The 24,894-nt window shown below is 39.7% G+C and overlaps 1 protein-coding gene and 1 non-coding gene across 4 annotated transcripts in view; one reads left to right on the top strand and one right to left on the bottom strand.

The window, feature by feature from the left end:
- Positions 1–24,894, bottom strand: part of LOC136881060 (kelch domain-containing protein 3) — a 132,102-nt gene that overhangs the window by 18,637 nt on the left and 88,571 nt on the right. For 2 of the 3 annotated variants that reach the window (XM_067153668.2, XM_067153669.2), the window contains one exon: positions 20,542–20,748. The exons of the other annotated variant lie outside the window; for it this stretch is intronic. In XM_067153668.2, the coding sequence (XP_067009769.1) occupies positions 20,542–20,748 (207 nt within the window). The remainder of the gene's footprint in view (positions 1–20,541; positions 20,749–24,894) is intronic. 3 annotated transcript variants of the gene reach the window in all.
- Positions 13,833–13,943, top strand: LOC136881339 (U6 spliceosomal RNA). The gene has a single exon (XR_010861021.1). It is a non-coding gene; the product is annotated as a U6 spliceosomal RNA (small nuclear RNA).

Raw genomic sequence — 24,894 nt, 5'->3', positions numbered from 1 at the left:
GTAATAAATACAGAGGGATATCACCCTTATTGCCCATGTAGCTAAGATATTTGAGAGAGTATTGGAAGGAAGACTGAGGAGGAAGCTAGAAGGAGAAAGGGAAGAAGAACAGTATGGTTTTAGGAAAGGCAGATCAATATTTGACCTGATCTTTACATTAAGACATAATGATGAACAAAAGATGGGAGTTTGGAAAAGACATAATGATGGCATTTATTGACTTTGAGAAAGCTTATGACAATGTGCCCAGACAGTTGGTATCAAAATCAAATCAAAATCTTTTTATTTGCAAATGAGGTGTTTACCTCGGTGGCAAATGGTACACTAAAATACATTATTGTCAAGCACTAAATATTAAATTAACAAGAGAATAAAATTTTCCTATAATACAATATTATATAATTTACGCTAACGATTTTTTCTATTAAACACACAGCTCATCCTTAATAAATTTACATTGTTTACAAAATTCTACTTATAATATCTCCTGTACTACATACAAATATAGTCATCTGATATACAGTATGTGGAATTACTTCAAATGATACTGTACAACTGGTATAAGATTAAAATGTACATTGTATTTATTTACTTTTTCTTTTCTTTACCCATTCTGGAACCTAAGTAGCATAACGACCTGCTGCGTCTTAACCAGAGCCCCTTTTACCACCACTTTTCAGAGTTCCTGAAGGGCCTTCACAGCTACCGTAGCGGTCCCAGGGCCCTCGAAGTCCCCACTGTACTTCACCCCTACAGGCAGTCCCCTACTTTGGCTGTCCAAACTCCTTAGACCAGGGGATGGAATTAATTTATTTACACACATTTTTAATTTACAATAACCTGCACTGGTCGAATGCCCTCTAACACTTCATTTATTTTCTCTGTTGCTGTTTATTCTCTTTTTGAATATCTGTAGAGATTTTGGAAAAGGATCAAACACTACCCCTGGTAAACTGTTCCACTCCTTCACACCCTTCCCAATGAATGAAAATTTACCCCAATCGCTTCTGCTAAAATTCCTTCTAATTTTATATTTGTGGTCAGTCCTGCCGATATAATTATTTTCCAACTGAAGCCTCTCACGGATATCTCCCCATGCTGCTTCTCCTGTATAGGCTCTATATAAACCTGTAAGTCTAGTTTTCTCCCTTCTCTTACTTAAAGTTTCCCACCCTAGTTTCTTTAACATTTCTGATACACTACTCTTTCTCCTGAAATCCCGTTACAAATCTTGCTGCTTTCCTCTGCACACTATCTATTTCTTTTATTAGGTATTCTTGGTGAGGATCCCAAACACTGTTTGCATATTCCAATAATGGACGAGCCATACTTAAGTAACTTTTCTCTTTTAATTCTTTGTTGCATCCTTTAAGTAGCCTCATTATAACATGTAACGATCTGTATGCTTTCCCAACAATGTCATCCACATGACCCTTCCAATGCAAATTACTTTCAAATCTTACACCTAAGTATTTGCACTTGCCATCTTTTGGGATAACTACCCCATCCAAAGTATATTCAAATTCAGTTTTAAAACTCCTGTTTGTAAATGTCGTAACAGTTGATTTGCCTCCATTAACTTTCATGTTATTCTCTTTAACCCATTGTTGGATACTCTCAAGGTCCCTTTGTAATTCTGAACAATCCTCAATGGTATTTATTTCCCTGTAAACAATTATGTCATCTGCATACAATCTTATTTTTGATGTTATATTGTTCCCTAAATCATTTACGTATATTAAGAAAAGTAACGGACCGATTATACTACCCTGTGCAATTCCCTTCCAAACTTTCTCTTCCTGCGATACGTTAATTCCTACTTTGACTTTCTGAACCCTTGAATTTAGAAATGTTTTTACCCAACATGTAACCCTTACGTCCAATCCTATTCCCTCCAATTTCTTTAATAATATTCCATGTTCCACTCTATCAAAGGCTTTGGAAAGATCTATGGCTATGCAATCTAACTGGCCTCCTGAATCCAATTGATCTGATATGTTCTGCTGAAATCCCACCGGTTGTGCCTCACAAGAATATTTCTTTCTAAATCCATACTGGCTCCTCATGAACCAATTTTTATCATCACATATCCCTCTGATGTACTTTGATATTAAACTCTCCAGTATTTTACAAACTATACTGGTCAGGCTGATTGGTCTGTAGTTCTCTGGTTTCCTTTTATCACCCTTTCCTTTATAAATTGGTATTATTATAGATTCCTTCCATTCCTTTGGTATTACACTATTATTTATGACATAGTCAAAGAGAAATTTTAAATAAGGCACTATGTACCACCCCATTGTCTTTATCACCTCCCCAGTAATTTGATCACTTCCTGCTGCTTTTCCTTGGTGAAGCAGTTGGATTTCTCTGAAAATATCTTCATTTGTGAACGAGAAGCTTCTTGTTTCCCTCTGTGTCTGTCCCTCTGTAATTTCTGTTTCGGTGTCCAACTCCTGACAATCATCTACTGAATCTCTAAATTCCCTACTAAAGAGGTTTGCTTTCTCAGTATCTGTTAAATAGTGTTCACCCCCTTCTCCCACCATTATAGGTATTTGGATTCCATTTCCTTTTTGATTCCTGATATATGAATACAGCTTTTTCCATTTCCCTTTGTGGTCATTACGCTCTTGAAGAATGCCATTCATATAATTCTCTTTTGCTTCCTTTTTTACTCTATTCAGTTCCCTCATTAGCTGTTTTCTATTTTCTCTACTCTCCCTACCTTCTTTGATTTTCCTGTTTACTATTCTATATTTTCTTTTTAATTTTCTTATTTCCCTTGTGTAATAAACAGGGTCTGAGGTCATTTTACCCTTCTTAACAGGTACAAATCTCTTCTCTCCTTCCCAAACGATTCCTTTGAATTTAGCCCAAAGTATATCCACATTACTCCCTTCACTTATCCAACAACTGAATTGTGATTTAAGGTAAGTCCCAAATTCATCAACTTTAGTTTTTCTGTACAATTTCTTGTCTTGTGTGACCCTCTTATTAAGCCTTTTTGGTACCAGTCCTACATCCATTATTACAGCCTTATGGTCACCTATTCCTTCAATTACCTCAGTTTTATCAACAATTTCCCATGGTTTAACCAAGAATACATCTAGTAAGTTATTGAGACGAGTTGGTTCTTGTATTACTTGTGTAAATTCTCCCTCCCAAATTAACTTATTTGCCAGTTTCTGTTCATGGGCTTCACTTGCAGCTCCATTCCATTCAACCTCAGGCAAGTTTAGATCTCCCCCAATTATTACCACATCATTATTATTGTTTTTATGAATATAATCTATTATTTTCTCAAATATTTCCATGTCTCTTTCCTCTCTTCCTGGCCTGTATGTTCCTATAATTCTCACCTCCTTCATATTATCACAAATTAATTTTATCCCTAATATTTCATCCCTTTCATCGGTAAACCATTCATGTGAACAATATGTTTCCTTCACCAGAATAAACAGCCCCCCCTCCCTTTTTATCTCCTCGGTCTCTATGATAGACTGTGTACCCTTCTGGAAATACTTCTCTATTACCTCCCACCCCTTCTCTCAACCACGATTCCACTCCTATCACCACATCAGTCTCATAAGATTCCATCAATGTACCGAATTTTAATTGTTTATTTACTACACTCTGACAGTTTACCAAGAGCAATCTCAGACCCCCTTCCTCCCTAAAAATTGACTGTTGCAATTGGGTAACTTGAAATTGCTTACTTTCCTGAGTTTCATTTACTAGTTGGCTGAGCCAGCTTGAAGTACAGCTGGCTCTTTCTACTAGTTTTCCTGGTCAGTATTATAACTCAAGGGAGTTGCCTTTTTTACAGTACGTATCTTATGATTAATAAAATCTAGAACAATATTTGCTATCTTTCGTTTACCTGAATTGTTTAGATGAAGGCCATGCTTTGTGTAACAGTGTCTCTCGAAACTGCTGCTATCAATTACCTGTGTATTACGAAAATGTTTACAAATTTTAACCATATCTGTATTAACTTTGTCCACTTCAGTGTTCACACACGAGTCTCTAATCAAATCATGCCTGTGGGGCACGTTCACTACAAAAATGTTAGTGTGAGTCAGCTTACCTAGTGTACATTTAAGTTCCGAAATAACATTCTTAGCGTCGTTGTGAGCTACGTCGTTCGTCCCGCCGATGATCACTACTGCATCACGACTTCCGAGATTTCTTGCCGCCTGCTCCGTGTTTTCCAATACCTTCTTCATTGGGGCCCCAGGATAGATGACTGCCGATGCTGCAATATCTTCATTGACCATTTTCTCCGCAATTCCCCTCGCCTGGCTATCACCAAATATAAGAACGTTCGATACTTTCGCCGGTGCACTGTGTGGGATTTTAGGCCTAACTTTGCCGCTTCTCGTAACGGATTTTGCGCTATACGTTTGACTGCTTCCTATACGGATACCCTGCGTATCGCTTACTTCCCTCAGGGATGAAAATCTATTTTTGGTGTCAATTACACACATTAAGGAAAAAACAAGTTAACAGAGTGGAAGTGCAAATGATAAAAGCTATGTACAAACTGTATCAGTAGTGTGAAGACTAGTATAGGAAAAACAAAATGGTTTAATGTTGAAACTGGTCTCCGATAGGGAAATGTACTATCCCTCATACTATTCATCATAGTCATGGATGAAATTCATACGAACATTAAGCAGAGATTGGGAAGACAGGCAACAAAAGCCATGTTATTTGCAGATGATATAGTGATATGGGGTGAGGATGAAACAGAAGTGAAAAAACAAGTAGATGTATGGAATCAAGAGACAGAAAAATTTGGGATGAAATTAAGCACCGAGAAATGTAAAAACAATAGTGATGACAAGGGGAAGGAAGGAAGGAAGGAAGGAAGGAAGGAAGGAAGGAAGGAAGGAAGGAAGGAAGGAAGGAAGGAAGGAAGGAAGGAAGGAAGGAAGAGGAAAGATAAAAGTGAATGGTAAAATACTGGAAGTGGTTAAAAGTTTTAAGTACTTGAGAAGACAGTGTGATCACAGAAGATGGAATTTGGGAAAAGAATACAGCACGCAAACAGCTTCTACTACGTGTAAGGGGTATTTTGTGGAACCAAGATGTCCTGAAGAAATGTAAGATAGTATCATATTCAACCTATTATGAACCCATACTAACCTATGCAGCTGGATCGTGGACTATAACAAAACAAGAGGAGAGTAGAATACAGACAGCGGAGATGAAATTCCTAAGAGGTATCGAGGGGAAGACCAGAAAGGATAGAATTAGAAATGAAGAGATAAAGAAAAGGACAGGAATCTTGGAACTTTTAAGACAGAATAGAAACAACAAAGCTAAAGTGGTTTGGGCATATGATGAGAATGGGGGAAGAGAGAGTGCCAAAAAAAGCCTTTTCAGAGAAATTAACAGGAAAGAGACCACGAGGAAGACCCTGAAAGAGGTGGACAGATTCAGTGTGGGAGTGCATAGGGAAGAGGGGAGGAAAACCAAAAGATGTACTTAAAAAACAGAAGAGTGGTGGAGAGACAGGCAGCAATGGAGGTCCTTGATTCACAACCTGACCTGGGAAGCTGGAAATGGGAAATGAAGATGATGATGATTCAGATTGAAATTTTAATACACATAGATCTTTATGTTTTCTTTGAATTGACATACAAAAATATTGTTCCTAGGTACAGGGGATAAATATTTATTCAAATGATCTGCAAATTGTAATTTATATATTAGGCAAGAAAAGGCAGTGATATTAGGAAGTCCTAGAAGTGATTGGTAGATTGAACGGCCACTGAAGAAACGTGTATTAAACCTAGCATAATAAAAAAGACTAAAAAGTACTGACATGGTGGAACTATATTATTTAATTTGATTAGGTGATAGATAAAGTACGCCATTTCATCCGTACTACACCAAGACCACCTGTCTCCTGCCAAGCTCATTGTCTCATGTCGGACCGCCTCTAGATCGCTAAGAAGTAGTTTGATGTCATGCTTCTAGAAGGTACAACACGGCACTCTGAGAGTCCTTGGTTGTCACCACTCCATTTGGTACTGAAGAAGGGCGACGGCTGGCAGCCTTGCTGAGATTATCGCACCTTAAACTCATGAACCATTCCTGACAGATATCCACCTCAGCATATTCATGACTTCAGTTATCTGCTCCACAGATGCACTATTTCCTCCATTATCGACCTAGTGAAGGCCTATACCCAAAATTCCTGAGAACCCAAGTGACATTCCAAAGATCACAATCATAACAACCTTCGGACTCTTTGATTTTTCCTTCAAGAACTTCGGACAGCGCAATGCTGGTTAAACTTTTTAAAGATTCATAGACGAAGCACTATCTGGTCTGAATTTCACATTTGCGTACGTCGACGACATCTTGGTTTTCTCTAAAAGTCCCATAAAACACAGGCGACACCAGCGAGCTCTCTTCCCCCATCTGAGTATGGCATCCTTATCAAAGCTACCAAGAGTGTCTTAGCATCTCCGAGCGACACCTTTCTCAGATATGAAGTCTCCACCACAGGGACAGGATCACTGCCGAAATACACTGCAGATCTGCAGAATTTTCCTCTTCAGAAAAATGCATGTGATCTCAGAAGTTTCTTAGGAATGATCACTTTCTACAGCCAGTTCCTTCCCTTGGCATCACAGTACCAGGCTCCACTCCATGCAGCTGTATCCAGTTTACGTGGCTCTCAATCGGTACCCTGGACACCATGCATGGAAAGCATCTTCGCTGCCTGTAAAGTAAGCCTCGCTCAAGCCAACCTCCTAGAGCATACCGATCTGCAAGCAACAATGGGTTCGTTCACAGATTCATCCAACAATGCTATTGGAGACTGGAGCTAGTCTTCAGCAATACGTGGATGATGCCTGGCAGCTCCTAGACTTCTTCTCTAAGAAACTGTCCCCAAAGGGAACCGGATGCCCAGCCTACTACCGGGAGTTACTGGCGAGCCAAACTTCCTCCGTTATCGACCTACTGACAGCCTATAACCAAAATTCCTGTGAACCCAAATGACATTCCAAAGAGCACAATCATAACACCCTTCGAACTCTTTGGGATTTCCTTCATGACCTTTGGACTGCGCAATGCTGGTTAAACATGTAAGTAGCAACACTGGACAATCAGGAAGAAGTTTGACTTTGAATTTAAATGAAAACATTACAGATGAAATATTCGTTATATAAACTAGCATCTTGTCATTTATGAAAAAAAAAAAAATTTAAAGATAAGAGTTGAAGATCTTGAGTATATTTACGAAGTGAATCTAATTTTACATTATCTTAATAGTGAATATTTTATTTGATAGTAGTTTTCTAATGTACCATTAATAAGGGATTATTCATTGATATTGTAAATTGCGATATATTAGTTGTTTAAATTTAGGGTAAACAAATGAAAACTGTTATACTGTTCTCATTCTTTGATGTTGCAATTAAGTTAGAATTTGATGATCACTGATGCGCCATCCTGATACGTCTTGACTGCATCCGAAATGCACACAAAGATGATCTTGTTGCTTCCTCGGCAGAGCTAGTCTACGGAGAACCAATTCGACTTCCAGGAAAAATGCTGTATAACATGACAGACAGTCGCCTTGAGGACACTTCAGACTTCGTAGTCAGACTCCGCCAACAAATGAGTCGACTGCGTCCTTTACTACCAAAATCACGACATAATCTTCATGGATTTGAACACTTGTACTCATGTTTATCTAAGTGATGAGACGGTCTGCAGTGCCTTGCAGCCACCATACATCGGCCCACACTGAGGGATAGAGTGAAGTGATAGAGCACTGACACGGCAGATATGAAACAAGCCTGTCTGCGCCAGCATTGATTGGATAAAACCTGCCTTCCACCTGGCTGATAACATATCCTCTCCTGGACATAATGCCACCCAGTATCACCTCATCAGTCCAGAGAACACTCTCCACAATGATATAGCGTCAGTATCACTGGCACCTAAAAGTGCTTCGGCATCCCGTACAATAATAGACCTACAACTTGTTCCACAGCCGAAGAGTTAGGTTCCCAGAATACTTTCAGCCGTGACTGTCTCGACTCCATGCAGGGCTGATGTGGCGACCTTACAAGAGGGCTAGCATTCCACAACCACAAGAGTGCACCAGGTAACAGCACCAAAGAAGGGCAAGGAGTTTCCACAATGGCTGCAAAGCGACTAAATATAACAGATATAACTTCCTTGCTAAGACTAACAAAACACAAGATTCAGAAAGGTAAACAAACTACACGTTCCTATATGTTCTCTGAATAATAAAACAGTAAAGCTTGTCTAAAAATTAACATCGCATTTATTGTGTGTACATGTAAGTACAATGAGACAAAATTACCTATCTGGCTGCTCATACGAAGTGTTTAACTCGTAGCAACTGAAAGAAAATATTCAAAATGAACTCCTCGTGCACATGTTTTCATTAAGAGATATAAATTTAATTGTGAATGGTCCATATTGAACTGTGATTACAATTAAAATTAAAAGTACATTGGTTCAACCTTTTCAATACAAATTCAAGTAAAGTGGGTTACTTTACAGAAGAAACATTTACTATGTTCTAGTTTCGACCCATTATCAGGGTCATCATTAGCCAAAAGCACGAGTTGCACAATGTATCAAATAGTCCATAGAAATTGTAAAAAAGTCGCAGAAACATAGTGTACTAGTTTCGACCCATTATCATAGTCATCATCAGCCAAAAGCACGAGTTGCACAATGTACCAAATAGTCCATAGAAATTGTAAAAAAGTCGCAAAAACATAGCATGTCCCAGACACAGATAATGGGTCGGAACTAGTACCTAATAAATGTTTCTTCTGTAAAGTAACCCACTTTACTTGAATTTGTATTGAAAAAGTGGAACTATTGTACTTTTAATTTTAATTGCACATATTTCCAGCCGATCCCTAAAGTAGAAACAGCCACAGTGGCGACACCTGGGGGCGGGAACCGGAGCATAGGTGTCAGTGCATTCTGAATTAAATGTCTGTCACATGGGAACAGCCTAATGATCTTTTAGCATGCATGACATGGCATGTTATGTTTTTACCACCCAACAAACATCACTGTCTTCGGCTGGAATTGAACCTGTGATCTGGGGGTTATGGACAGAATGAGCTAACCACATACCAACAGCACGGGCTACCGCTAACATCATTTGATTATCTGATAAAATGTAATTCAAAACAGAGAAGAGTCTGGAAAAAGTGAAGAGCCCAGTAAAAATATGGAGCCACCAATCACATGGCTGGAGATAGAGAAGAGCCTTAAAAATATGAAGAAAGGGAAAGCTGCAGGAATAGACGAGTTAAGTGTGGACATGTTGAGAGCAGGAGAAACCCCAGCAATCCAATGGCTATATAGACTCCTAAATGTAGTATGGCATCAAAATACCATCCCAGAAGACTGGAAGAAAGGTATAATTGTACCTATATTCAAGAAAGGCAGCAGACGGAAATGAACCAACTACTGTGGAATTATTCTACTCTCTCATGGACTAAAAATTCTGGAAAAATTATAGAGGATAGATTATGAGAAATTGTAGAACCACTTTTAGAAGAGGAACAATATGGCTTTAGGCCTGGAAGATCAACAACAGATCTTATATTTGCTGACAGGATGCTAATGGAAAAACATTGGGAAAAAGAGAAGCCTTTGTATCTACTGTTCCTTGACATCGAAAATGCCTATGCTAGTTGCTTTACATCGCACCGACACAGATAGGTCTTATGGCGATGATGGGACAGAAAAGGGCTAGGACTGGGAAGGAAGCGGCCGTGGCCTTAATTAAGGTACAGCCCCAGCATTTGCCTGGTGTGAAAATGGGAAATCACGGAAAACCATCTTCAGGGCTGCCGACAGTGGGGTTCGAACCCACTATCTCCCAAATACTGGGGAGTAAACCATACAGCCAGTGTCTCCTCGCTGAGTGTTGGGCGGCGGTAAATAGCCTGACCCACTGTAAGGACCAACGGCTAAGGGCGGAGGAGTCCTTATAGAAGGGGGCCCTAAGTGGAGGAAATGCCACTGAAAGCCCATATCAGCTGTAGCATCTGTACTCCAGAGGAGCGGCTACAGAAGGCGCCTGTTCTCCATGTTAGGAGCGGTCTACAAGTTTCGGCTGGCAGTAGCTCTAAAATGCCTTTGGGAGTGGCAAATCCATCGTTATAAAAGCCTATAAATGACAAGTGTACTGAAGCCTCGGAAAATGCTAGGGCGTTCCCCACAAGCGGTGTGCAATTCTTGTGATGCTGGGAGAAACGTGAGAAATGGGCGACCAGCAACCAAATACATCAAGATAGCGACCATCAATGTAGTGACACTAACAGGGAAAGTGGAAGAAATTGTGGATTTCATGGTTGACAAAGATATAGCATTGCTGGGAATCAGTGAGACCAAATGGAAAGGAAAAGGTAAGAGGAAACTAAAGAAAGGATACACCTTATACTGTAGCGGAGGAAGAGAAGCCAAAAATGGTGTAGGTCTCATAATTAGAAAAGACCTAAAGGAATACAGCCTAGAATGGTGGAAAACATAAATGACAGGTTGATTAAGGTCAGATTCAGACTTGAAACTGGTGTTACAGATATAATTCAAGGGTATGCTCCACAAACAGGAAATACAGATATGGATCTAGAGGAATATCTGGAAGGCCATATACACGACAAACAAGTTGTGATCATAGGAGACATGAATGTCCAAGTAGGTCAGAAAAGAAAAGGAGGAGATTATAGGTTCATTTGGATATGGGAGGAGAAACAAGGCTGGACATATTTTGGTAGACTTTTGTAGAATAAATGAGCCGACCATTGGTAACACATGGTTTCAAAAGAAAAACAGTCAGAAGATAACAAGATATAGTTGGGATAACTAAATCAAAACTCTGATAGATTACATTTTGGTCGAGAAAGGTAACGGGAAAATGTTGGTAGATATAACAGCCCTCCCAAGTAAATCTTTCGAAGGAGATCACAGAGGTGTGATAGCTAAGTTAAAGATGGGAAAGATACAAAAGATGACTGAGATTAGGCAGAGAAAGCTAATGGTGTGGAAATTGCAGGAGAAGGAAATAAATAAAGAGTTCCATACACACATTAAAACAAGTATACCTAAGGAAGAAATCGGAAGCGTCGAAGAAGAATACAGTCATGGTCGAGTTTTCAGAAAAGACCAGTGGAAGAGTATCAGGCAGGAAGAAAGATCAAGAAATGCCCTGGTGGAATGACAGGGTAAAGGATATAGTTAAAAGGAAGAAACAAGCTTGGAAAAGATGACTGAGATACAGAACAACAGAATGCAAAACAAAATACAGGCACTGCAAGAAGGAGTGCTCCAAGGTGGTTCAAGAAGAGAAAAAGAAATTCTGGCAAAAATTCACTGAATCTCTGCAAGAAGATACAACCAGAAACAAATAGATATTCCAGTGGGTTAACAAGAAGAAAAGCCCAGGAGAAGGTGCTAACTTCATTAAAAATGAACAGGAGGAAGTGATGACACAGAAGCAGGATATATTGCAGAGGTGGAGAAAATACTTTGAACAGCTTTACAAATACAAAATACCTCAGTACAAGGAGAAATCGAAGAAACAGATTTAGTCCAGATGGAAGATAAGGAAAACCGGGGGTCCACGGCAGAGATTGAGTGGGACACTAAAAGATTGAAACGAGGCAAGGCAGCTGGAATTGATGAGGTCACCATAGAAATTATAATAGCAGCAGGAGTAGCTGGTCTACAGTGGTTGTATAGACACTTCAGAGTGATATGGAGAGAAAAGACTGTTCCAAAAGAGTGGACGAAAGGGGTCATTATACCAATTTTCAAGAAAGGAGACGGGAAGCAATGTGAAAATTACAGAGGAGTGACACTGATACCTCATACAGCTAAGATCCTTGAAAGAATCTTGGATAGACGAATAAGAGACAGAGTAGAGGGAAAATTAGCAGAACACCAGTATGGATTCAGAAGAGGCAGGTACATATTTGACCCAATATTTACATTGCATCAAATGATGAAAAGGTATTGGGAATATGGAAAGGACATGGTAGTAAAGTTTCTAGATATTGAAAAGATAGTGTCCCGAGGAATTTGGTATGGAAAACATTGACAGAGGCACAGATTGGGAATGAAACAATGCAATAGCATTGTATCAAAATTGCAAAAGCTGTGTTAGAACCAAAGTGGGTCAAACTGAATGGTTCAGAGTTGAGACAGGTTTAAGACAGGGAAGTGTATTGTCTCCCTTACTCTCCATTATCATCATGGATAGAATTCTACATAATATCAAGGAGAAGATGATGGGCAAGCAAGTAAAGTCTATGCTCTTTGCTGATGACATTGTAGTTTGGGGAGATAATGAAGAGGAAGTACAGACACAACTTGATTTATGGAATGAGGAGATAAGAAATTTCGGAATGAAGATTAGTACTGCAAAAAGTAAGACTTTGATCATGACGAGAGGTAACAGAAAATCCAGGGGAGTGTTAAAAATGAATCTCTTGAAATAGTGAAAAATTTTAAATATTTGGGCAGCGTGATATCACAGGATGGAAATTTAGATGGAGAAATTGATTTAATACAGCAGTCTGCAAGTTTCTACCAGTGTGTGAGAGACATTGTATGGAACAAGGATGTGCCAATGAAATGCAAGGTTTTATACTCGTCCTATTATAAACCTATACTGACCTATGCTTGAGCAGCCTGGAGATTAATTAAGTGGAACCAAAGTAAGATACAAGCAGCTGAAATGAGGTTCTTGAGGAGCATACAGGGAAAGACAAGACGAGATAGAATACGAAATGAGGAAATATGGAGAAGTGTGGTAATGTGTAAACTTCAAGGGATTGATATAGCAAAGCTAAAATGGTTTGGACACATGATGAGAATGCCAGGAGAGAGAATACCAAAGAGAACATTCATGGATACAGAGACTGGAAAGAGGGCTAGTGGACATCCTCGAATGGGATGGAGGAGCTCTGTTGTGGACTGTATTGCTAACAGAGGGGTCGACAGCAATAAAGTACTAGAAGAGGAATGTTGGAAAGATCGAGTAAGGTGGAGGGCTTTGGTACACTACCCTACCCAAAGAATCTGGAAAAGGGAACGAAGAAGAAGGCTGAAACAGTGGTGTTGAAGATACAGAAGTGTGACAATCAGCCAGAAATTATGCTAAATGGCACTAAGCTGGACAGTGTTACAAAATTTAAGTACTTGGGTAGTACTGTATAATGTCCAAGGATAACTTAGCTTAATATGAAGTAAACAGTCCAATCAGCAAAGCAATACATTTTTACATCCTAGTAAGACAGCTATTATGGGATATACAAGTACCACTCAAAACCAAGATGACACTGTATAAATCATACTACACCCCTCACATACAGCCTGGAAACCACTACATTAATAAGAAAGGACAACTCGAAACTCTAAGCAGCAGAAATGAAGTTCTTACGCCCAATGATCTAGAAGAGCATGAGGGATAAAATCAGGAATGAAAAGTCAGAGAAGATGTAGGACTAGAAGACTCCTTACTCCAGAAGATCCAAAAGGCAAGACTGAAGTGTTTTGGTCATGTGAAAAGAATGAGTGCCAACAGGTCTGCAAGAAAAGAGTATGAAAGAGAAATAAGGGGAAAGAGACCAGTGGGCAGACCTAGAGAAAAATGGACAGACTTAGTGAAGAAGGATGTAGAGGAGAGGGCCAGGATTGGGAGTGGATTGTGAACGGAGAATGGTTCATGGGCCGAATCAAATGGAAGGGGCTCGTATACCACACCTGGGAAACTGGAGTTGGTCAACGATGATGATGATGATGATGATAGAATGAATTATAACATACTTAAATTGGAACGATACAGAGAAGATTAGCATGGCCCCTGCGCAAGGATGACACGCAAAATGCAAAATCGTGAAGTGTTCCACATTTTAAAAAAATGTCGGAAGGACATTTAATTGCTTTGAAGTCTTACAAAAAGAAAAATGCTAGACTGTAACGGGACACATAGCCCAATACTTGGAAGGAAGATGATGATGATGATGATGATGATGATGATAACACACTTACTTTGATGGAGTGTACACTGAACATACGCTTTCAACAATATAATAATATTGATAATTAGAGCTCTGTGCGGATATACAAAATAACATTCGCATCCGCTCCGCACTTCCTTCATCCGCAAATGATTATCCGCATCCACAAAATGATTATCTGTGGATAATTTAAATATTTTACTAGAGTATATTACACCTAAGGTATTGAAATGGATAGATCTGTTAACGTAATACAATAGGCCTGACACCTGGCACAAGAACCCCTACAGTCACAGGTTTATGAGGGATTTTCTCTTGCGACAACTACTGACATATTGACCTTTGTTCCTTCCTTCCATTAATTGCGGACAGGAGCCAGTTAGGCTTAGCTTAGATTTACGTCTTTATTGTTTCAAGCCTCTTTATATATCACTATTCTCCCATACGAGTGTGAAGGGCTGCCTAACCAGAAGCAAAAACAAGAGTATACCTGAGTGAAAATCAATAAACGTCATTATTTAGAAATTATCAGCAAAATTTATCCGCACTGCCATACAGTTTGTATCCGCCAAGACACTAACTTAGCGGATATCCACACCCGTGAAGGGCTCTACTGATAAACTAAAAAATGAAGCATTTCAGGGTGTATGTTTATAGGACATATTTTCCATGTTTTGGCGTGAGGAACCCGCCCCCAAATATTTCTGATACACTCTGTATAATTTCACCTAAGCAATTAAAAAAAAAAAAAAAATCAATTTCCTTTACTTGAAACACGTAAAAGACGGGTTCTGCTGTATTTCCTAGTTACAAGCAAATGACAGGATTGTTCATACAATTTTTATCAAGATATTTTTCAATCTGATAGAGAATGAGAATACCGAGTGAGTTGGCCATGCAGTCAGGGACGTGCAGCTATGAACTTGCATTCGGGAGATAATGGGTTCGAACCTCACTATCGGCAGCCCTCGAGATGATTTTCTGTGATTTCCCATTTTCACACCAGGCACACGTTGGGGCCATACCTTAATTATGGCCATGGCTGTTTCCTTCCCACTCCTAGCCCTTTCCTATTCCATCATTGCCATAAGACCTATCTGTATCGGTGTGACGTAAAGCAACTTGTAAAAGAAGGAGGAGGAAAGAACATACATACATACATACATACATCCATACATACATACATACATACATACATACATACATACATACATTATCATTATCGACCGTTATACCCGTCAAAGTTCAGTCTGCAAGCCTCTGTGAATTTACTAAATGTTGCCACAACTCTCTATTTGCAACTAGTGCTGTGGCCTCATTTAGTTCTATATATCTTATCTTTAAATCGTTAGAAAACTGAGTCTAACCATCGTCGTCTTGGTCTCCCTCTACTTCTCTTACCCTCCATAACAGAGTCCATTATTCTCCTAGGTAATCTACCCTCCTCCATTCACCTCACATGACCCCACCACCGAAGCCGGTTAATGCGTACAGCTTCATCCATCGAGTTCATTCCTAAATTAGCCTTTATCTCCTCACACCGAGTACCCTCTTGCCATTGTTCCCGCTGATTTGTACCAGCAATCTTTCTCACTACCTTCATGTCCGTTATTTCTAACATATGAGTAAGATATCCTGAGTCCACCCAGCTTTCGCTCCCGTAAAGCAAAGTTGGTCGGAAAACAGACTAATGTAAAGATAGTTTCGTCTGGGAGCTGACTTCCTTCTTACAGAACACCGTTGATCGCAACATTCAATCTCACTTACTATATTACCATCATGAGAGAACACACATTCTAAATACTTTAAATTATCTACCTGTTCACCAATCTGACATTCAATTCTGTTGAATTTCTTACCTAACTAACATCAGTTTAGTCACTGAAAGGCTAATTTTCATACCATACTCATTGCATTCAAGTTCGAAGATATTAGACCCCAGGCTTTCGGCACATTCTGTCATTAAGACCAAGTCGTCAGCATAGGCCAGACTGCTTACTACATTTCCACCTGCCTGAATCCCTCCCTGCCACTTTATACCTTTCTGCAGATGATCCATGTAAACTATGAACAGCAAAGGTGAAAGATTACAGTCTTGTCTAACCTCTGTAAGTACCCTGAACCAAGAACTCATTCTACCATCAATTCTCACTGCAGCCCAATTGTCAACATAAATGCCTTCGATTGATTTTAATAAACTACCCTTAATTTCATAGTCCCCCAGTATGGCAAACGTCTTTTCCCTCGGCACCCGGTCATATGCTTTCTCTAGTTCTATGAAACATAAACACAACTGTCTATTCCTCTTGTAGCATTTTTCGATTACCAGGCTTATACCGAAAACCTTCTCCTGACTGCCCCTCTGTGGTCTGAAACCACACGGGTTTTCATCCAACTTCCTCTCAACAGAACCCTCCCTTCCAAAATGCCAGTGAATACTTTGCCTGGTATACTAATAAATGATAATATCCTATTATCAGTGTCATAAAGAAACGCAGACTTCAGTGGTATGGGCACGTAATGAGAATGAACAAGGAAAGACCTGCCAGAAAATATTTCGACCTTAATCTCATAGGAAGAAGACCACAGGGAAGACCAAGAAAACGTTGGATAGAGACTGTAAGATCAGATGTGGAGGAGAGAGGATACAAATGGGAGGATGTACTGGATCAGAAGATGTATGAAGACAGAAGGAGATGGCGAGCGCTTATACACCACACCCGGAAAACTGGAGTTGGGAAATGATGATGATGATGACTAATAAATGAGATATCTTGATAGTTGATCACAACTGCGATCCTTCCTGTTCCCTTACTTATAGATAAGAGCCCTGGACGGATTTACAAAATAATATCCGCATCTGCTCTGCATCCGCTAATGATTATCCGCATCTGCAAAATGGTTATCCGCGGATAATTTAAATATTTAACTAGAGTATATTACACCTAGGGTATTGAAATGGGATAGATCTGTTAACGTAATACAATAGGTCTGACACCTGGCATGGAACCCCTACAGTCACAGGTTTATGGGGGATTTTTTCTTGCAACAACTACCGACATATTGATCTTTGTTCCTTCCTTCCTTCCATTAATTGCGGACAGGAGCCAGTTGGGCTTAGGTCAGATTTACGGCTTTATGGTCTCAAGGCTCTTTATATATCACTATTCTCCCATACGAATGTGAAGGGTCACCTAACCATCGGCAAAAACAAGAGTATACCTGAGTGAAAATCAATAAACGTCATTATTTAGAAATGATCATCAAAATTTATCCGCACTGCCATACAATTTGTATCTGCCAAGACACTAACTTAGCGGATATCCGCGGATAAATCTGTGGATATCCGCATCCATGCAGGGCTCTACTTATAGATAGGTGCAATTACTCCTTTTGTCCAATACGAAGGTACCTTACCAACACTCCATGCTAATCTTACTACTCTAGGAAGCCATTTCATCCCTGCCTTCCCACTATACTTCACCATTTCAGGTCTAATTTCATCTATTCCTGGTGCTTTATGACAATAGAATCTACCATCCTTTCCACTTCCTCAAGCGTAATTTCACCATCATTTTCCTTCTCCTCATGAGCTTGGTTGTTTCCAACACCACCAGGGGCCTATTCCACGAACGAACTTTGCAACTTTTCACTTTGCACTTTTCAGTTCAGATTTTGTTCCAGCATCACTTTTCAGATTTAGCTTGCAAAGTGAAAAGTGAAAAGTTAGAAATCTTTTCACCTTTCAAGCCTGTTTTGTTCCTCCATTGGTACAGAAATGCAAAGTGCAAAGAAATGAAGTGAAAAGTTTTCATAAATCTTGCAAAGAGATGATTCCCTTTTCATATGTTAATTAACAAGTATGTACATTAGTTACTCGGCATAGAATTTGGTTTAGTGATATAAACACGTTACGACGTGAGCTTTTGTTAGCATCAAGTGAGAACAGTGATGAAGAATCCAATAATAGAACGTACAAAGACAGGATTAATTTTCATAACCTCACTTTGACGTAATATCGCAAGTGATTTCGTATTATCCCAACAGAGGCTGACTATATTCTTGAAATGATCGGTCATTTATTGAAACATAAAGAAGTAAATTCCTTTCCGAAAAATAACAAATTCTTATGTTTACATTTTTTAGTAAATGGTGCCCAGCTGTACTGTGTAACAGCAATGCATGGGACATCAAAATCAATTATTTGCAGAACTGTTACCAAAGTCGTAGATGTTATAGTAAATGTAATATTTCCTAACAGTACGTTGGCCTGATAATCCACTTAATATAGCGACGGGATTTCTAATGAAGGGTGAATGTCTTTCTGTGTGTATATGTGTTGACGGTACTCTCGTTAACATTGATGTGTGTCATCATTTGAGAGGTTATCTTTAAAGTTGTCTAAAAAAAGGATGTCACGTTTCTCCTTGACAACTTCCAGCACAGCCAGCTTCTTATAATAACCTTTCTTTTCCATGATAAAAACTTTAACGGTACAACAATTATACCGCCAAGTTCGCCGCGAAAAGTAAAGCATTAAAATCATAGAGTATTACGCCTATACAGTTTGCTCATGGAATAAACTCGATCGCATCACTTATTCGCAAAGACTTTTCACTTTGCGAAGAAACTGAAAAGTACAGCCTAGTTCATGGTGGAACAGAAAGACTTTGCACTTTACGAGAATTGAAAAGTGAAAAGTGCAAAGTGCAAAGTTGAAAAGTTGCAAAGTTCGTTCGTGGAACAGGCCCTAGGAAGATTTCCTTTTACGTTGAGAAGATTTTCAAAATATTCCCTCCACCTGACCAGTGATTCCCTGGGATCTGTTATGACTTCACCTGAATTACCCAAAACACTGTTCATTTCCCTTTTCCCTTCCTTTCTAAGATTCTTTATTACTGCCCAGAAAGGTTTCCCTGCTGCTTGACCTAGCCTTCGTAGGTTATTACAAAAATCTTTCCACGACTTCTTTTTGGATTCAACAACTATTTGTTTCGCTCTGTTTGTTTCATATACGTGCAATTCCCTGTCTGCATCAGACCTTGTTTGGAGCATTTCTGATAAGTCTTTTTATGTTTACAAGCTGCTCTCACTTCATCATTCCACCAAGATGTTCGCTTTTTCCCATCTTTGCACACAGTTGTTCCTAGGCATTCCCTTGCTGTTTCTACTACATCATCCCTGTATGCCACCCATTCTCTTTCTATATCCTGAAACTGGTTACTGTTCACTGTTCGGAACTTCCCACTAATCATATCCATGTACTTCTGTCTAATTTCCTCGTCCTAGAGATTTTCTACCCATAATCGTTTGCAGACAGATTTCATTTTCTCGATCCTAGGCCTAGATATACTTAGTTCACTACAGATCAGATAGGGGCCTGTATCATTGAAAAATCTCCAAAATACCCGTACATTCCTAACAGATTTCCTGAATTCAAAGTCGGTTAAGATATAGTCTCCCATGTGAAGCAGTGAATAGACTTACGCTTGAAGAATGTATTCGTAACTACTAAACCCATACTAGCACAGAAGTCCAGCAAACGCTTACCATTCCCATTAGCTTCCATATTTCCCCACATTTCCCACATTTACCCTTTCGTATCCTTCAGTTCTATTTCCAACTCTTGCATTGAAATCGCCCATTAGCATTATCCTATCCTTGCTGTTGACCCTGACTACGATGTCACTCAATGCTTCATAAAACTTGTCAACTTCATCCCCATCTGCACTCTCACATGATGAATACACCGAGGCAATTCTCATCCTAATTTCTCCAACTGCCAAATCTACCTATATCATTCGCTCATTTACGTGGCTAACAGAAACTATGTTGCGTGCAATGGTATTCCTGACGAACAGCCCAACCCCGCACCCTGATCTTCCCTTTTTAACACCCATCAAGTACATTTTATAGTCTCCTATCTCTTCCCCAATATCTCCTCTTACCCGAATAGCATTAATCCTAGCACATCCAGATGCATCCTCTTTGCTGACTCAGCCAGTTCTATTTTCTTTCTTCCATAAGCTCCATTAATACTGATAGCTCCCTATCGAATTCCATTTTGTTCGCCAAGTTGTTTCCAAGGAGTCCCTCACTTGTCAAATGGGAGTGGGACTCCCGTTACTCCCATAAGTCCGAGGCTTGCTAAAAATGTTTTGAGCTCGGTAAGTTCATGAAGCAGGATGCTACCCAACTTACACCTAGTCCAAGTGAGGATCTCTCCTCTAACAGGTTAGGGACCACGGTGGATTGTATAGTCCTAGCTGCCCGAGCACAAGGGGGGTCGTGGCTCAGAATATGTCCGAGGTGCCCATTCCCATTCCATAGCAACTGGTATCCTGACTCTCAGGACCACTTACTAGGCCACTCAGCCATTGCCCATCGTACACGAACTAGCATGTGACTACAGTAACCCACACCATGAACCATACAAAAAAAAAAAAAAAAAAAGAGATGAATTATAGGTCGAACTGAAGAGAATTAGACTCACCAAAGTCCAGTACATGCATGTCATTGTGATCCATTAGTCTGGTGTCTTGAGTCTCTGGATCCATGCTCAATGCAGTGGGATGATGACCGGGATAGGGACTAGTACCACCAAACAGGAATACTCTATCCCCGACAACTAGACATGATTGACGTCTCCGCTTGCTAGGAGGACGACCATGGGTCTGCACAGTCTGCCATTCATTCTGCTCTGTGGAAACATTGTAAGGTCTTCAATAAAATCTTACAAGGGTTATAATTAAGGAGATGGTGGGTACAGCGATACAAAAACTTTTTCCGTTATGTAAACTTTTAATCAAAAGAGAGTAATTTTAATTTATATTGCCAGCCAGATAACAATGAAGTTCAAATGAAAATTATTTTATAATGAATGAATCTGAAGCCATATAGAGTGAAATTAAAATTTGTCAACATTTGGAAAATCAGTTTGAGTTATAGTCCGATGTGCCCGTATGGACAACAAATATTTTGTGGAGATATTATAGTGTATACTATACAAAATAGTAAACAGTAAAAGAAGTGAATATATAAACATCCTTACACTGGAAACAGATGATGGTAGCTCAATACAAACAGAGGAAGGGATCAGGGATGAAATGAATAAGTACTTCAACACGCTGTTAAATGGAGATGGGGGCAAGACCACCACCAATGAATGTAGTGTAGATGAAGCCAAAAACAACAAATACCCATTAACATGGCTTGAGGTAGAAACAGCACTAAAGAGCATGCGAAGTGGGAAGTCCCCAGGCTTTGATGATCTCAACTCAGACATAATAAAGGCAGCTAGAATACCAGGCTTGAATTGGCTATATAGAGTGTTATCAGTGATTTGGGAAAGTAACAAAATTGGAGTAAAGGAGTCATCATCCCACTGTTCAAAAAGGGCAACCGGCGGAAATGTGGAAATTACAGAGGCACAACGCTGTTGTCACACTCACTGAAGCTGCTGGAATAGATCATAGAAATGAGACTTAGGAAGATAGTGGAACCTTTGCTTGAGGAAGAACAACACGGGCTCCGGAAAGGTCGAAGTACTGTGGATCTTATCTTTGCAGTAAAGATTCTGACAGAAAAGTACTGGGAATACGGAAGAAATCTTGTAATTGCATTTGTGGACATTGAAAAAGCATATGATAGTGTTCCTCGAAACAAGATATGGGAATGTCTGGAAGACCTAAAGGTGCCAAAGTACTTAATTGACAAAGTCAAGATGCTATACCAGAAGTGCTACAGCTGTGTCCAGATAGGCAACGGTCGATCAAAATGGTTTGAAAAAAGAGAGGTGTCCAACAAGGAAGTGCTCTGTCACCACTCCTGTTCATAATAGTAATGGACAAGGTCATCAAATCTATCAAGAAAGTGGAGCTTTTATGGAGAGAGACAGAAGCTGAAGTTCAGAAGAAACTTAATGAATGGAACAACACATTCAAAAATATTGGACTGAAGATGAGCAAAACAAAGACAGTGGAAATGACCATCAACGGGGAACAAGCTCAAATATATTTCTGGAAGGAGCAACAATCGAATCATCTTCCCACTTCAAGTACCTCGGAAGCACAATCTCAAAAGACAACACTGTTAGGCAGGAAATACTCAGCAGGACACAGAAAGCATCGAACTTTTACAGTCAAGTCGGAAATCTTCTCTGGGATTGCAAAATGCCACAAAAAGCAAAAACAATCATGTACCTCACTTATTTCGTACCAATCCTCACGTACGGTTTGGAGACATGTAGCCTACTAAACAAAGACTTCAGTAGAATCCAGGCAAATGAAATGAGATTCATTAGAACCATGAACCAAACTACCAGAAAGGACAAGATCGGAAATGAAGTGAATAGGAAAGTAGCTGGTATTGAGGTTCCTATTACCAGTGTCGTAAAGAAACAGAGACTTCAGTGATATGGGCACAAAATGAGAATGAACAGGGAAAGACCTGCCAGAAAATATTTTGACCTTAATCTCGTAGGAAGAAGACCACAGGGAAGACCAAGAAAATGCTGGATAGAGACTGTAAGATCAGATGTGGAGGAGAGAGGATACAAATGGGAGGATGTACTGGAACAGAAGATGTATGAAGACAGAAGGAGATGTCGAGCGCTGGTACACCACACCCGGGAAACTGGAGTTGGGAAATTATGATGATGATCATAGTGTGATATACCCACATGGACAACCAGTTTTAAAAGTACGTTTACACAAGTGCAAGAGGGGTAAAAGTGAAGGCAAACTGGGTTAAAGAAAGACATCTTGGCTAGGGAACCTCGACCAGTAGTTCCAGCTCAGTGCAGGTTTGCTGTTCCGATGTTTCGATAGCTACAGATAAAGTGTCAGTCATGCTTTTGATCATCGGCATACTTGGAGGGCATTTCACTATTGGGTGTCCCAAGAAAAGTACTCACTCTTGGAATGACAATAAATTCAGTGTTTATTAATACAAATACAAGGTTAATGGTTTCATTTATATTAAAGGACATTTTATGCCCCTTGCATGTTTGCTAATTATCAGACTGATGATCATTATTTTCCAGATACAGCTGACAATGTGGACCAATGAAGATGATAACGTTACAAATCGTCGCATTTGAAAATACAAGACATTGTCTTTAACGCATTGATTGTTGCGGGTTTTGTGCCGTAAAGCTTATCTTTGAGGTAACGCCATAAGAAAACGTCCACTGGCATGAGGATGGGGAACGTGCAGGGAATTCAACACTACCTCTTCCACCAATTCTTCTGTTCCAAAGCATGGCAATAAGATAGGCCTTGGGGTGATGTTCAATCTTGCTGGATGAAACACTCATCACCAAACATCTCTGCAATGTATGGACTGACAGATTAAAGCAGCAAGTTTAGGTAAAACATCCCCCGCGACAGTTCGGTCAAAAAAAAAAAAAAAAATGGTCCTAGGATGCCCATTGCAGATATCCCACACCACCGTTATTCCTGGGAGGTTCACATGGTGTTCAACAGTCACATGTGGATTTTCAGTTGCCCAGTAGGTGCAATTGAGTCAATTGATCAAATCATTTAACTTAAAGGTAGCCTCATTGCACCAGATAATTTTGTTGGGAAATGCTGCATCTTGTACACATCTGTCCAGGTACCGTTCACAAAATTCAACTCTCTGGTCAGGATCATCTTCATTTTGAGTGTGGGATAGATGTTGGAATGTTAGCTCTTCCAAAGGACATGTTTCAAAATGCGGTGGATGTTCGACTGCAGGAGTCCTGTCTCACGAGCTGCTAGCTGTACAGATTTCTTTGGAGAGTTGAGAAGGACTGTCAGCAAATGTTCCTCTCTTTCAGGGCTGGTGGATGTACGTGGTCTTCCAGAATGTTCCTTGTGGACACTGTGAACAGTTCCATCTGCTTCAAACTTGTCTCTGATGCAAGCAATGGTGTGTCATGTTGGTGGGTCTATGTGAAATTCCCTTTGCACCTCTGTGACATTTTCATACAATAATAGGATGCATTTTCTTTCTGCAAAGCTTAATCATACTTGAGCTATTTCCCATCAGTTGCCCCTATAAAAAGAAACAAACATACAGTGAGTGAGTACATTTGTTTGGGAAATACCGTATTTACTTGCGTATTAGACCCCCCTTCCCCCCCCCCCCACATTTACAGGGAAAAAAGTAGTGGGCGGGGGGGTCCAAATATGTGATAACCTCAAAATCTGTGCAGTGAACTCATGACTTCTAGGCTATAAAGAGCTATAAACTGTGCATGTAAACACTCAACACTATTCTTTAACAAACTTGTGAATGTATTCTGAGTTTTACTCGCTATTTTATTGGATCGCAGTATTTCTAAATTTAAAAAGAATAAATAGAATAAATAAATAGTGAACACATGACTTTTAGGTCTACATATAAAGTAAATATGGTCAGTTTTAGTTAGTCTTATTTCAAGTAATTCGTTTCATCCCATCAACTCCTCTGATGAGGTTGACGTTAGGAAGGGCACCTGGCTACAAAGATTTGTCTCACTTCATATTCGACCCCGTAGGGAAAAGTGATAAGGTTATCGTATGATGCAATAATAATACAAAAGAACATAATGTCCAGTCATTTGTCTTTGTCAGTTAAACAGAAGGCCTAGCACACAGTAGGAAATCTGATCACTGCTTTCATTTGAATTATCATAGTCTTGTGCCGCCAACTTCCCTGCTACTGGCATGTCGTTATTCCAAATGACGTCATCTTCACTGCCATTGAGGTATTCAAGATCCCATCTTTTCAAAACTTTTAAAAATACCTAGTTTCATTCCCGACTATAGAGTCCAAACAGTGAGAATCTATTCACAAATGTTTTCTGGAAATGGTCTCTGTT

Source organism: Anabrus simplex, chromosome 9 (assembly GCF_040414725.1).
Source record: "Anabrus simplex isolate iqAnaSimp1 chromosome 9, ASM4041472v1, whole genome shotgun sequence".
NCBI lineage: Eukaryota > Metazoa > Arthropoda > Insecta > Orthoptera > Tettigoniidae > Anabrus > Anabrus simplex.
This window is presented reverse-complemented; position numbering and strand designations above follow the sequence as displayed.